The 15775-nt window shown below is 45.7% G+C and overlaps 1 protein-coding gene across 4 annotated transcripts; it reads left to right on the top strand.

Annotated features, from left to right (window-relative positions):
- Positions 1 to 11945: 11945 nt before the first annotated feature.
- LOC4323909 (uncharacterized) lies at positions 11946 to 15291 on the top strand. 4 transcript variants are annotated; one of them, XM_066308914.1, is made up of 6 exons: positions 11946 to 12158; positions 14077 to 14133; positions 14267 to 14314; positions 14426 to 14500; positions 14938 to 15041; positions 15116 to 15291. In XM_066308914.1, the coding sequence occupies exons 1-5, from the start codon at positions 12111 to 12113 to the stop codon at positions 14998 to 15000; spliced, it is 291 nt and encodes a 96-aa protein (XP_066165011.1). In that variant the 5' UTR covers positions 11946 to 12110; the 3' UTR covers positions 15001 to 15041; positions 15116 to 15291. The 4 variants fall into 4 exon arrangements, with proteins under 4 accessions (XP_066165011.1, XP_066165006.1, XP_066165014.1 ...); XM_066308909.1 differs by having other exon boundaries at positions 15155 to 15291; XM_066308917.1 differs by having other exon boundaries at positions 14444 to 14500.
- Positions 15292 to 15775: the final 484 nt, after the last annotated feature.

A 15775-nucleotide genomic window follows, 5' to 3' on the forward strand; every position in this document is an offset into this window, starting at 1 on the left:
GCTTTGTCGTATTCCCTCGATGACAGCAGAAGTAGCCGATGTGGGAATAAAGCAGTCCATCAATGGTGACAAAAACACCAGTCGGCGCCAGTGGAACCAAGCCAGTGGTGTAGATGGTGAAGCCCATTAACAACGGCGGAGTCCGCCAACCGTATAGGCAAAAACACCAGTCAGTGGTGGCAGAGGCAGGCCAACGGTGAAGTCGTAGACGCCCAACAGCAGCGGCATAATAGGCTAGCCGTGTAGGCAGAAACACCAGTCGGCGGCGGCGAAGGCCAGCCGGTCGGCGAAGACGTGGACGCCCATGAACGGTGGTGTGACCAACCAACCGTATAGGCGAGGACACCAGTCGGCGGCGACGGAGGCAGGCCGGCGGTGAAGTCGTAGACGTCCAACAGCGGCGGCATAATAGGCCAGCCGTGTAGGCGGAAACACCAGTCGGCGGCGGCGAAGGCCAGCCGGTCGGCGAAGACGTGGACGCCCATGAACGGTGGTGTGACCAACCAACCGTATAGGCGAGGACACCAGTCGGCGGCGACGGAGGTAGGCCGGCGGTGAAGTCGTAGACGCCCAACAGCGGCGGCATAATAGGCCAGCCGTGTAGGCGGAGGCACCACTCGGCGGCAACGGAGGCAAGCCGGCGGTGAAGTCGTAGACGCCCAACAGCGGCGGCATAATAGGCCAGCCGTGTAGGCGGAGGCACCACTCGGCGGCGACGGAGGCAAGCCGGCGGTGAAGTCGTAGACGCCCAACAGCGGCGGCATAATAGGCCAGCCGTGTAGGCGGAGGCACCAATCGGCGGCGACGGAGGCAGGCCGGCGGTGAAGTCGTAGACGCCCAACAGCGGCGGCATAATAGGCCAGCCGTGCAGGCGGAAACACCAGTCGGCGGCGGCGAAGGCCAGCCGGTCGGTGAAGACGTGGACGCCCATGAACGGTGGTGTGACCAACCAACCGCATAGGCGAGGACACCAGTCGGCGGCGACGGAGGCAGGCCGGCGGTGAAGTCGTAGACGCCCAACAACGGCGGCATAATAAGCCAGCCGTGCAGGCGGAAACACCAGTCGGCAGCGGACGAAGCGGCCGGTCGGTGAAGACGTAGACGATGACGGCCGTGTCGTGATCTCAACCATCATGTGAAAAACAACAAAAAATTGCCAGGAAATCAAAACGGCCGGCGATTAGGGATTAATTAATAATCAATCTAATAAAAATTAAATTGGAACAGCCAACCCAAGTTGTACGACGTGGCTTGGATACGTCGTGCGCGTCGATCAGCTTGGGTCGCAATGCCGCAATCAGCAGTAGCCGGCGGAAGCCATCAACGGCCCTGCGACCTCGGAGAGTCGGCAGCATGTAGATGACCGACCGGGGCAGCTGTAAAGCCTAATGATAACAGCTCGAAGGCGACCGACTACGGAGACGGTGGAGCCGGTCGGCGCTGACGGATATAGCCGGCAGTAGATACGGCCGGCGGTGTACATGCAAGACAGATAGCAACAAAATAATTGCTGGTTAGAATCAACTAGTAAACAGATTAACTCTGTAGATGTAATGTGCATGTTGGTTGGATCGTGCATGTATGTTGATCAGTTGAGTCAACTCATGCAGTGTTTTCTCCTGGTAAGCTGTGACCAGCGATAGCCACCACATGTCCGTCAGCAAAACACGAAGAAAGTCTCGATGCATGAGGGCGTCGTCGACAGCTTCAGCTTGATCTCCGCCGACCGACACAAGATCGACACAAGAAAATATACCAGAAGATCGATCTATGATAAAAAAAATAATCTAATAAAAATTAGATTGGAATGAACAAACCCGGTTCAAAGTTCAAGCCATTGAATTCGGTGAGATTGATCTCGCCGTTTCTCCTGAAATTGATTCCATCGCACTCTTCGACGAGGAACTCGACGCACCCCTACCTGGCGCGCCAACTGTCGAAACATGAATTCGGCAATAATAAAACGGGGTAGCGCACAAGACCTAAAAGTGGATGGATGCGGAGACAAAGGATTTAGACAGGTTCAGGCCCTCTCAATGAGAGGTAATACCCTACTCCTGTTTAGGGATTTGAATCCGCCGAGTGTGTATTGATCTGACGATCAGGTTGTCTCATGCCCTTAGAGGGGGCTCCCTGCCCTCCTTATATAGGTTGGGGGGCAGGGTTACAAGATAGAAACCTTAACCAATACGGTATCGGTTTCCTAAATCTACTTTACAATCTTATCAAACCAGGACTTTAGGCCGTTCCATAATATACAGGGAAACGTAACACCCAAGTCATGATCTGTTACATATTATATATATATATATATATGTTATCCCCTATAACTAGTCGGATAACCATGCCGTGTGGGTATGGGGTACCCATAATCTCCACAGTTGAGGAAGAGATGGCCTGCACCATGAAACTAGTGGATCCTGGCCAGTGTAAACAACCATCCACAAAGATCCCAAAAGCTTCAAAGGAGAGGAGATCGTCATCGCTGGGCTTGGCTAGAATGCCTGCAGATGCCTGAGCCGCCGCCATCAGAACTTCACCCGCCGGGGTCACCTTTTGAAAGGCAACCAACGGGGGAGTCAACGTCGGCCAAGACAACGAAAACAGCCCAATCCAAAGCATCGAAAGGGCGAGCTGCAACTGGAAGCAACGATGACAACGACGCAGGAGACGGCCCTCGCGTCGCCACCGTCGCCGCGGGCCGCGTCCGCGCCGCAGCCGCCGCTGAGGACTGGATCCGCGCCACCGCCGTCGCCACGGGCCGCGTCCGCACCGCCGCCATCGCGTCGGGCCGCAACCACGTCGTCGCCGCCGCCGCGGACCTGATCCGCGCCGCCGCTGCCGCCGCGGACTGGATCCGCGCCGCCGCCGTCGCCTCGGGTCGTATCCGCGTCTCCATCGCAGTCGCGAGCCGCAACCTCGTCGCCTCCACCGTCGCTGGTCGCAATCGCGTCGCCGCCGCCATCTCCAACTTCCATCGCCACACTAACGAGAAGAAAACGGGAAGAACCCGACCTAACGAGACTAGCCCGACTACGTAACTACTATGGGGGAGGGGGGACGACCCCTCTCCCTCCCGCCGCCGGCGACGAGGCCGCCGGAATCGAGGAGGAAGAGGGGTCGAGAGTGGGGAATTTACTGTAGCAAGAAAGGGTTCGACCCATTGAGCTCCCGTGCTAAGCTCTGCTGCTCAGCATCATGACTCACATAGTTTTCATCTGTGTCTTCGCCACCATCATCCACCATGGCCACGGGCGCTTTCGCCAGCCACCTCTACTGCATGGAAAAGCTCTCGCTCTGATCGCCGCCGCCGCACATCTCTACTTGTTGACCTTCATGCCATTGTCATTGCCGCCGTTTGGAGCCGCAACCGTACTGCTTGCCGGCCTTCCCACCACTTGCCACCCGATTCTTGCCTAGTGCCTCTCAAAAATGTACCAGCGCATTGTGGAAACGAAGAGAGGAGAACAAGAAGACAGGAGGAGAAATAAGGTGATGGCAAATTTATCAATTTACGTGACAGTGCGATAAATGAGAGGATATTCTCCTCTAATTTACGATCAATCTGCAAAGCCGCTTTAAATCTGTGACAAAAACTGAGTATGCATCTTAACTTGACATAGTAGCAATTCTCCCCGTAAAACATTCACGCCTAAAAAAACAAATCTAATGTATACTTTGGACAGACAACGACCGACTGATGGTATATTCTCCAAGATAGCAGAACGCGAATATCCCTATAATTAAAGTAGTATATGTTAGAATTCACATCGTCAACAATCGAACAAGCACACACGAACACACGGACACGAAAGTGGAGGGCAATCAACTTTATTGATGTTTCTCTCTCTGTTACAAGTATTACTTTGCCCTCAACCTCACTATTGTATTTATACCCACAATAGGATGTCCTATATGGATACATACATATGTATTTGGTATAAGCCCACTTTATTAATAAGGAAACAGAAGAATAGAAGGAGGAGGTACCGTGATCCTCACGATCACGGTCCTACAAATCCGACTCCTTCGGGAGATCGGTTTCGTAACACTCCCCCTTGGGCGAATACCGCATTATTATGCCTCATCAAAACTCCTTCCAAAAACCCAGTGGAAGAAAAAGAATAGGAGAAAGAGTACATAGTACACGCTACTTATATTGCACTCTTGCCTCATTAAAAACCTAAATGTGAGAAACTTCAAAGAAAACTCACTAAAGGGAAAAAGAGTACAACCATAAGCTAATCTACTGGATAACTCTATCATTCTTCAAGAATGATGTACTGATCTGCATGATCAATATCAATGGAACACAGTCAGGGAAGTGCTCCCCCTGATTTGTGCACATCTCTCATCCTTCTCATACTGATGCCATGCACAAGCTTCTCAAAAACACTAGTTGGCAAAGACTTAGTAAGTAAATCTGCGAGATTTTCACTAGTCTTGGTGAGAGTCACCTTGATTTCTTCTTTCTTTTGCAATTCATGCATATAGAAGAATTTAGGCTATATATGTTTTGTGAGACTCGTCTTCACATAACCCGTTTGTATTTGTGCAACACAAGCTGAATTATCTTCATAAATAATGGTTGGAGTTGGTGTGATATTCAGCCCACATGTATTCTGTACATGTTGTATCACCCTCTTCAACCACATGCATTCCTTGCTCGCTTCAAATAATGCTATAATCTCTGAGTGATTTGTTGATGTCGCGACCATTGTCTGCTTCGTCGACTTCCATGAGATGGCTGTACCACCACAGAGAAACACATACCCAGTCTATGACAATGCTTTGTGGGGGTCTGACAAATATCCAGCATCAGCATATCCCGCCATGGTCAAATATTGATTTTTTCTAAAGAATAAACCGAGATCTTGCGTGCCACATAAATAACGGAAGATTTGCTTAACGCCATTCCAATGCCGTTTGGTAGGAGCCGAACTGAACCTTGCAAGTAGGTTAACAGCAAATGCAATATCAGGCCTGGTACCATTCGCGAGATACATTAAAGCTCCAATAGCGCTTAAATATGGACATTCAGGTCCCAATAATTCCTCGTTATTTTTCTGTGGTCTAAATGGATCACTCTCTACTGCTAGAGATCTTACTACCATGGGGGTTCTCGTCGGATATGAATCCTTCATATTAAATTTCTCCAATATCTTCTGGATATATGCAGACTGGTGTAACAATACCCCTTCAGGAGTGTGCTCAAGCTGCAGACCTAAGCAATATTTAGTCTTACCTAATTCTTTCATCTCGAACTCCGTCTTTAGGTAAGAACTAGCTTCCTTAATCACCTGTGTGGTCCCAATGATATTCGGATCATTCACATATATAGAAATAATACAAAATCCATGTTCTGATTTTTTTGATAAACACACAGGGACAATCATCATTCTTGATGAATCCTTTTCCTTCTAGGAATTCACTGAGCCGGTTGTACCACATCCTACCGGATTGTTTTAACCCATACAATGATCTTTGCAATTTAACACTGTATATGTTGCATTTTGTTTCTTCAAGAACTTGAATCCCATCTGGAACTTTCATATAGATTTCAGAATCCAATGACCCATATAAATATGCGGTCACTACATCCATCAACTGCATTTCTAAGTTCAAATTGACTGCCATAGATATTAAAAACCGGAATGTAATTCCATCCATTACAGGTGAATAGGTTTCATCGAAATCGATGCCAGGTCTCTGCGTAAACCCTTGTGCTACTAATCTCGCTTTATACCGAACCACCTAGTTGTTCTCATCCCGTTTTCGGACGAACACCCATTTATATCCTACAGGGGATATCCCTACGGGGGTACGATCAACAGGACCGAATACTTTTCTTTTATTGAGCGAGATTAACTCTGCCTTTATTGCTTCTTTCCATTTGACCCAGTCTGAACGCTTTTTGCATTCTGCCATGGACTTTGGTTCTGGATCCAGATCAATGATCTTAGCAATCTTTTCGGCAAAGTATATGTCGACAATAGTAGTCCCTCTATTGTATCTTTCACCTGTATCCACATAACTGGTGGATATTTCCTCTATTCTTTCACATTCCTGATCTTCATTGTTTCCCGCAATGTTTAAGTCAGGAATTTCCGGTCTCCCAGTGCTAGTAGTAATTGCACGCGCATTCTCACTGGGTTCATTGCCATCCGGGCATATCACTGCAGGTGGCTCATCTACCTGGTGAGCTCCTTCACTATTGTCTGGTGCTGTGGTATTCTGTCCAATCTGTTGTTTCGTAGGACGTCTCCTATAAACTTTAGTTTGGTTGTGTGCAACCGGTGGTCTCCCCCTCTTCCTAGAAGTTGGGGTAGATGTAGAAATTAATTTGAAAACCGGTTCCTCTGCGTCATGAGATATTTCTACTCTTTCTGGTGCATTCACAACAAGTATATGAGATTTCATGATCCCCTTTGGGTTAGTGAAGGCTTCTGGCAGATTATTTGCAATTCTTTGCAAATCAATTATGATCTGAACTTCCTGGTCAGATTCCTTAGTACGTGGATCTAAATGTAGGAGATTTTTAGTTTCCCACTCAATTTCGTGGCATTCGACCTTCTGTAGGTACTTTCCTCCCCTAATGCCGGGAAATGATCTTCATTAAATATACAATCAGCGTATCGACCCGTATGTAGGTCTCCTCTCAATGGTTCTAAAAATTTAATGATAGACGGAGATTCAAATCCTACATAGATTCCCAATTTTCTATGAGGACCCATTGACATACGCTTAGGTGGCGGTATAGGGACGTATACAACACATCCAAATTTGCGCAAATGGGAAATATTTGGTGCATATCCACGTGTAAGCTGCATAGGGGATACAACATTGTATGCAGTAGGTCTGATTTGAAGTAACGCCGCTGCATGCAAAACAATGTGTCCCCAACATGTAGTTGGTAGGTTGCTATGCAGTAGCAATGGCCTAGCGATAAGCTTAATCCTCTTAATTAATGATTCGGCGAGACCATTCTGAGTGTGGACGTGTGGTACATAATGTTCCACTTTAATTCCCAAAGCCATGCAATATTCATTAAATACCTTAGAGGTAAACTCCCCGGCATTGTCCATTCTAATGGATTGTATCCGGTTATCCAGGAAACTGGCTCTCAACTGGATTATTTGGGAAATAAGCCGCGCAAAAGCGTGGTTTCTAGTAGAAAGTAAGCAAACAGTGCTCCATCGAGTTGATGCATCAATTAATACCATAAAATACCGGAATGATCTGGACATGGGATTAATTGGTCCACATATGTCTCCCTGTATTCGTTGCAAGAATATTGGTGATTCCGCGTTCACCTTTAGATTAGAGGGTCTAACGATTAATTTCCCTGTTGCACAATCAGTGCAAACAAAATCTTCTTGGTTTGGGAAATCGTTAGTTCGTAAATTATGGCCATTTTAAGTTGAGATGATTCTTCTCATCATCCCTAGACCTGGATGTCCTAACCTGTCATGCCATATTCTGTATGACTCAGGATTTTTAAATATTGTTTTCAGTGCAACATTTTCGGGTTTTATATGAGTGTAGTACAGGCCAGATTTCAAGGAAGGGAGTTTTTCAACAACAGTCTTACGATTTCCGTCTAATTTCGTTATGAGAAGAAATTCGAGTTTATTCTCATCTTTGGTTTCTACATGATAACCATTAGCACGGATATCTTTAAAGCTTAGGAGAGTACGACTGGACTCTGGATATAATAGAGCATCATTTATAATGATCTTGGTACCATGTGGGAGAACTAATGTTGCTCGTCCCATTCCGACGATGTGTGCATTGCTTCCGGCAATAGTAGCGATTTGACCAGTCTTTTTCTTTAAAGTCTGGAAATACGTGGTACCTCAAAAGATAGTATTGGTGGTACAACAGTCTACCAGACACATCTCCTCTTCCATTGCCATAGTACGTAACACTGTTCTATCATAAAGCATTTAAATATAATCAATTCATGACCATATAGTAAAAATAACACTTTAAGAAAGAAAAATAAAAATCTGGAGAATATATTAAACTAAAAGAGTTCACTCAATTATTAAGATAACCATGCTCTAAAGGAGCTTACAGAAACTATAGTTCTGCTAGGAACACAAACTAAATGCACACTTGAAAAATCACCTAACTTTAGTCTATTACATAGTCTAAAATTTAAAGTAACTTGTAATGCAGGAAGCTAAGATACAAATTGGAAGACTTAAATGTCCCCATATAACTGATCATAGTCCATGAGATCATCTGAGAGCTTCAGCTCTGCGTCTGCTGCATTCTGTTCCATCTTATCATCGATGTGCATTGCAACCACTGCCTTCTCGTCGACCTTCTTGTCGATATGCATGGCAGCCATCTTCTCCTCTGAGTTCTGGATCTCAACAGTGAAGTGTGACTCATGCTCTGACTTCTTCTTCCTGTGCTTCTCTTGATAAAGCTCAATGAGATGATTAGGGGTGCGGCAAATGCGAGACCAGTGTCCCCTAGTGCCACACTTGAAGCATACCTGATCTTGCTTTCCATATTCACCACTAGTAGAGCCCTTCTTAGACTTACTGTTCTGATTTCCTTTCTTCTTGAAAGACATCTTGTTAACTTTGCCACCATTTTTCCAGAAATTCTTCCCTTTGTTCTGGTTATTTTGGTTTTTCCCCTTCTTAAAGGAGCTAGCATTTGCTTCGGGTGCTGCTGAACTTCCAGTGGGGCGAGACGTATGATTTTCAACAAGTGTCTCATCTTCTCCTTGCGCTTCCATGAGCACGAAGACCAGTTCAGAATACTTCTCGTATTTAGCCTGGCAGTATTGCCTCTGAATATTCACATGATTGGCATGGAAGGTGGACAAAGTTTTGTCTATCATGTCAGCATCAGTGATTTTCTCTCCACATAGCTTAAGACAAGTGACAATGCGGTGAAGAACTGAGTTATATTGCTCCACAGATTTGTAATCCTGGAAACGTAAGTGAAGCCACTCACGTTTTGCTTTTGGGAGCAAAGCCTTTACTTGATGGCCATAGCGATCCTTCAGTGAGTCCCAAAGGACCTTCGGATCTTCCTCAGTCATATACTCATTCTTGAGAGTAGTATTCAAATGGTGCCTCAGGAAATGCAGTGCCTGATTTTTCTCGGCTGAAGTTGGTAAATTATTAACTCCTCCAGCTGATGTTGCAATAGTTGGGTCCTGAATGCAGTTCAGGAGTTTCTTAGCACCAAGCATGATTTGGTATCTAGTGCCCATGTCAAGTAATTCTTGCCGCTGACTGCTAGTTCAGCAAAATCTCTCTTAGCAATATAAGTCATTTTCCTACATTAGTCATGCAAAATTCAATAAGTACTGCAAGTAAGAGCATGACAAGTGTGCAAATAGTAAATTGTTTGGTTATCCAAATTTAGTACTGTGTCAATATATTCCCATAATTCTCCCAACATTTCTCAGAATTGTTGTACTATTTATTTAGGTACCAAAGTAATTACTGAATTACTAACCCATTAAATAGTATCCTGAAAAAAATAAAACAGCTAGGAAAATAAACCATAAATATGATGCTCTCTGGTGTGTACTAAATTTCAAATTATGAGAGCTCATTTCCTAAAAACCATGTCTCTAGGATTCTATGGTTGATTCAAAAATTAACTAATAAACAGTTAATATACAGAAAATCGAAAGTACGGAATAACAAAAAAAAAGTGATATTCTCTGTAATTTCTATGATCCCGAGGGACTATTCCGCTAAAATTCCAAATCCGCGTGTATCCTGAAAATTGAAGGACATATTCAGAAGTTTGCTTTTTTCGGGCCAACTTTCGATTCGAGCCCGACTCCTTTTATAGGCCTAATTTATACTCGGCCCACCTCTATGTACCGGCTATTCAAAGGTTAACCGGCCCGTCGGGACCGTCGGCCTGCTAATGGCCTTGGCCCATATGCGGCCCAACAAGGGCGCCGCACCTTATCCAATTGGGTGGCTAGGGTTGAAACCCTAGCCCCCAATTCCACCGATTCGATGGCGGTGGCGGGTATCCCGGCGGCTCATGCGGGCGAGGCGGCGAGGTTGACGGGGCTCGTCGGCGCGGCGGGGTCGACGATAGAGGCGGAGCGGTGGTGAGGCTACAAGTAGCACCGACGCCGGCGTGGTTGGCTACGGGCCGTATCCGGCGTCCGGCAAGCGCAGCTCCTTGCTGTGCGCCGGCGGAATTTGGCTCGGCATGCGGGCCGGCGAGGCGGACGGCTATCGGCGGCGGGAGGCCGCGGCGGCTTCGACCCCCGTCCCAGTCGCGTGCGGTAGCGCGGGAGGCGTGCCGTGCGCGCCGGCGGCGGGGGGATGCGGGCGTGGTCTCCTCAGCGTCTCTGCGGGCGGCGGCCGTTGACGGCGAGTGCAGGCGGTCAATTGAAGACCCGTCGGCTGGCTTTTCAAGGGCGAACCGACGACGGAAAGCCGATGGCACGATTCTGCGGCCATCGGTGAAGGGGGTGGCCGGCGACGCGTGCTGGCGGCGGCGAGCGCACGATGGCGCATGCTAGCGTCATTGACTCGGTTTCGTCGTCGTCAACTTCAGGAGGACGGCGGCGCTGGCATGAGGATTTGGGCCGATTCGTTCAGAATCGGCAATCACGTTAGCCAGGTACGCGATTCTTCTCATGTGCATCGCGATTACACCCTGAACGTAGCGTCGCCCTGAGGCATCACTAGTTCTAAACCGTCGTTCTTGTGGCGGCTTGTCTGATCCGTTCGCGCGTCTAGGGCGTACGGTATCCGTGTATTTGTTTGCAAGAAAAGAAACCCAGCGCAAAGGCTGGGAACATATCTAATCGGACTATAGCGATAACCGCTTCTCGTTCGATAGATCGGTTGTACAAGGGATAACCCCATACGCCTGTCGCGCATGGGGTGGAGAGCCACAAACTCTCCTGCTACGTGCGCCATAAGGGACAAATCCACGTAGTACAACCCATCGATCGAACGATTAGCGGAGAAAAAAAAACAGAAAACGATCTAGCAAGTTTATCGTTATCCCTATAGAACGAGATTAGGACAGATCGATGTTGACAATATACCTTGGCTGAAGAGCACCTCGTGCTAATAACGTGTTAGAATTCACGTTGTCAACAATCGAACAAGCACACACGAACACACGGACACGAAAGTGGAGGGCAATCAACTTTATTGATGTTTCTCTCTCTGTTACAAGTATTACTTTGCCCTCAATCTCACTATTGTATTTATACCCACAATAGGATGTCCTATATGGATACATACATATATATTTGGTATAAGTCCACTTCATTAATAAGGAAATAGAAGAATAGAAGGAGGAGGTACCGTGATCCTCACGATCACGGTCCTACAAATCCGACTCCTTTAAAAAGATCGGTTTCATAACATGCATAGTACATACATAACCCAGAGATACTACTACTATCATCACGCACGGCAAAGTGATAAGCCCAACCGTCCGGTTCATCCCACCCTCTCCCAGGAGGAGCCGCGCGCCCATCCGGCCGCCACGCGGACGGGCACCCACACCATCGGCCACTTGTCGGCCGCGTCCCGCGCGGACCACGCCACCTGCATGCCCGTCTCCTCTCCATCTCCCGCGCGGAACACGACCTCGCCCGCGCGCCCAACTTCCTCGAAACCGACCTCCATCCATCCATCTGTTCAGCTCAGCTGCCCACCCGCCCGTGTGCGTGTGCGTGCGTGCCCCCTCCGTTGACAGAGTCCCCGCGCGCTGCGCTGCGCTGCCCGCGTGAGCGAGCCGAAGAATATCTCGCCGTCACGGCTTTTGCCTTCGCCTTGCCCACCCTTGGCTCGCTGCGCCCTGCGTACGTAACGTGAATACGTGATATCGCGTCCGTCTCTCCTCCTCTTTTCTGCCTGCGTCTCACCAACCTCCTCTCCTCTCCTCTCCTCTCCTATATCTTGCTCGGTCGCGCGCGGTCGAGTGGTCGACGCAGATAAACAAAACACCGATCGAGTCTTCGAGCTCGTTCCCGTGAGTTCTTTTATTAGTTTGCTCCATCGATCCCCCTGCTCTCTTCCTCTGCTTCTGTTGTTAGGGTTCAGAGGACGAACAACGCCGGTGGTTGGACTACTCTCGCGCTCGGGGAGATGGCAAGCTTCGGCGAAGACAACAGAGCAGCGACACAGAGGGAGGAGGTATGCATACTCATCTACTATTCATCTAATTCTCTGTGTTGTCTCCGTGCCTCTCCTCGACTTTACCATGATCAGCCTACCATGGCATGAACATTTCTTGCTTTCGGTTATCGCCAACGAACTGAAGTTTTCTTTCTTTTTTTTCTGTTTCATTTCCCTCTATTTCTCGTATGCGAATATAGCTTTGGTGATCGAGAGGAGTATTTATATTATGCCTCTGGTGAAGTGTTTCGCTAGACAAATGCATTTGTTAATGGCAGTAAATATTTCCGTTCATAACTCTCAACCAATATTCAGGTGGGCATTAGCAATTAGAAAGAGTCTCTTAAAATGATCTCCGTTACATGGCCAAAACTCTAGCAACTTAGACCGAAGAATTTAGAGCACTTACAGTTATTAATCAAAACGTTAACAAGAGTTTCTGAAATATATTACTCTTGTTTAGAGTTCAAATTTCTTTCTCTCTTTATCTCTTTCGAAGTATACTATATAGTTCAAAATTTTCTTATCTGCCGCCACCGTTTCCCGGCGTTGATTTTGGGATGGAAACAACACCAAGTCACCGTGAACGTCACGTGGCATTTGAAAACTCAGGTCAGGGAAAGGAACCCAACAATACAATTATACCGACTTGGAAACCAAATCAGAGGGAAGTAGAGGAGGCCAATTTGGTCTCGCCGTTTGTTGCTTTCATGAGAAACAAGAACAGCCAAATTTTCAAAACGTGGGGGCTCCGTTCATCCAAGTAAAAAAAAAAATCAAATAGGATATTCCGTGGCTAGTTATTATGCCTTCAAGTACTAGACTTTCTTTTGGTCAACTTGTGCCACATATATTGTCTTTATTTCTCGGTAAATTTGGTCCTCAAGTCGTGCAGCTGAATTGAACAGCTGCCGACCGGTATCCCAGGTCCATGTACTATATCTATAAGAGTCAAATCAATAGGCGCCTTTTCGTGAGATAAATTGTGATATATCTTTGAAACGTGAAGTATATAGAATATTTCCTTTATATTGAGTTGTTTATTTTGACTTCAGAATTATGGTCAAAGTTTGGTATCTCCTTATATTTTCACTATATATATGTTACTTAGATTGACTGACTGTGTGAACTAATCACCATTATTCTTTCTTATATATGGGTGAGCATATAGTGTGCTGAACTATGAGAAATACTTGACAAATATTACCTTATCTTTCTTTTATTTGAAAAGAAAATTAAAGCTTGTGCAGAATACCTTGACCGACAATTTTCTCTAACAAGAAACATGTGCACAAAACAATATGATATTAAAGTGAAGAAAGTGTCTCTTTTCTGAAATCTGACATTTACCTATCCTCACACTAGAAGATGTGACAGTTTCGTTGCCCTTATTTATCAAAAGAAAGGTTCTTTAAAAAATTCTATGATTATCAACCTTCATGCAAATATCACTCAATCAGGATCCAACCTTCTATGAGGCAGCCATCAAAGATGGCAATCGATTGCAGGTAGCACATCTTTGTCCTCAACAAATACAGTGCCATTTAATGAAATGGATATAACAGAAGCACTAGTTGGCTGGATGCATCCTGATTGGTCAGTGTGGCTGGAAATACTTGAGCACTACAACTTGGGGAAAAGTTGGTCAGCTTGATCCTTTCCTAACACTGTCAACTGCTGTGCCTGTTGCATATTTCTAACATGTGACCTAATTAAGACACTGCTCATTGGAGTTCAGGAGTGGGATACCTTTACTCCATGATTCATATGTAGTGCAAGTTGTTGATGTGATGTTCAACTAACCATTTAGCCTGTGGTTCCGCACAAGTGTAAATCTGAAATTCTGAATACCACTGCTTAGTGCTTACGCATGTCTGAAGTTTTGCTGTCCCTTTGTATTTATGCTTTTCTAAACTGAAGTCTGAATTGTTTCCAGGGATCGTCCCAGAACAAATATGGAGGAATTTCTCCAAAGAAACCTCTCATTAATAAGGTATGTTGATATAATGCTTATGCAACATGCTTGTTGATTAGCAACGAATCTTCCAAGAACAAACTTACAATTACAATGTGAAAAAAGGAAATTTTGACTTAACTGATGTTTCCTTGCTGCAAACACTTTCCAGGACCATGAGCGTGCCTATTTCGATTCCGCCGATTGGGCACTTGGCAAGGTAATACAGAAAACCAAGAAATGCACATGTTTTTCAGGGAGTAAAATGAAAATAATTGGATTTTATGTTGCAACCAAGTTACAACCTTTTACCACTATATTCAAAATTCAGTGCTACCTATTTCTGCAGCAAGGCGCAAGCAACAGCACAAAAGGCACAACCGAGCCCCTGAAACCCAAGTTGCAGGTATATGATTGGATTGTATATGGCACAAAGAGTAGATTTATGACAATTGGGCATCCATGACAAACGATAGTACTTTTGCTTGTTCATTGTGTAAGCAACAGTGATGGATCCTCTGAACATTCTACTTCCTATGAAAGAAACCTATCTTTTTTTTAAAAAAAAATTCCACCTTGAAAAATGCATTAACCAAGTGTGAAATTATCATCTCCCAATCAATATACAATCTGTGCACACTTCTTTTTTTTCCTTTTGTTTCCTTTTCGGTTCAGTTCTTTTTTACAGCTTTCAAAGTGGTGTATACATCTTTCTATCCTAATACAAGGCAAATTATACACAAGCCTTTTGCATATCCCAAAAAAAAAATCTGTGCACAGTTACACACTGCACAATCGAGATTTTGACTTATTTGTTTTCTGTTGTTCTGTTCATCTCTGAAGCGCACGGCATATCCCCAGCTTCCTCCACGAAGGCCTGCGTGCACGTCAGGCGCGACGGAATAGTGTGCTCCAATCTCAGCAGTCAGCACTACATGTTTACATTTGTGAGTAGAAATGTAATTTTGTTGTTTGATTTCTGAAGAACTGAGTCAAGAAGTGATGTGAACTGTTCTTGCAGTCTTGCTCATTGGATCCGATACTCTTTGTACTTCTGTAGGTCGCTGAGACTGTGAGAGTATGGCAGGGCAATCACAGGGGGGGCATAGAGTTTGATCCAATTATTAATTGGGATGTAAATATGGATATTGTCAGCATGTAGCTATGTGCAATGGAATTTACAACATTTCTGTGACACTCTCATCGTTTCCTCTGGTTGGTTCAGTAAGTTTTCTGGATTTATGGTGAGCAGTGGGCTGAATTGCCGAAAATGTATTCACGACAATCCGGCGAATGCAAAGTTGAGGAATAAGTTCACTTTAGATCCGCCATATTGACGTTGAGCTTGAATCGCATCCTTAAATAGCAAATACCAAATATATCGTATCTCTTAACCCTTAAAGCCAGTGCAAACAAAAGTGGTTTTATCAGACATAGTGTCTATGTGGCTGGTTTGACTTATCCTCGTCCCACGTACGTGTTGACATAGCACTAACAAAAAGATTTAAAAAATTGAAAATAAAAACTAAATATGTAGAACTAACAAAAAGATTTAAAAAATTGAAAATAAAAACTAAATATGTAGAGCCCTGTGCCAGTCAACTAAAAGATTAAAAAAAGTGAGACCCACGTGTCAATGGGTCAACCCTCTCTCTCTCAAACCGGATTGGCGGCGGCGGCG

The sequence above is a fragment of the Oryza sativa genome, chromosome 1 (assembly GCF_034140825.1).
Source record: "Oryza sativa Japonica Group chromosome 1, ASM3414082v1".
In the NCBI taxonomy this organism is placed as follows: domain Eukaryota; kingdom Viridiplantae; phylum Streptophyta; class Magnoliopsida; order Poales; family Poaceae; genus Oryza; species Oryza sativa.

What these genes read in the sequence shown, in the direction of transcription:
- LOC4323909 (XM_066308914.1), top strand. Translation starts at nt 12,111, where the DNA reads ATGGCAAGCTTCGGCGAAGACAACAGAGCAGCGACACAGAGGGAGGAG. An exon ending in CCGATTGGGCACTTGGCAAG is followed by an intron (nt 14,315 to 14,425) that starts GTAATACAGAAA and finishes TTCAAAATTCAG; the next exon opens with TGCTACCTATTTCTGCAGCA. An exon ending in CCCTGAAACCCAAGTTGCAG is followed by an intron (nt 14,501 to 14,937) that starts GTATATGATTGG and finishes TCATCTCTGAAG; the next exon opens with CGCACGGCATATCCCCAGCT.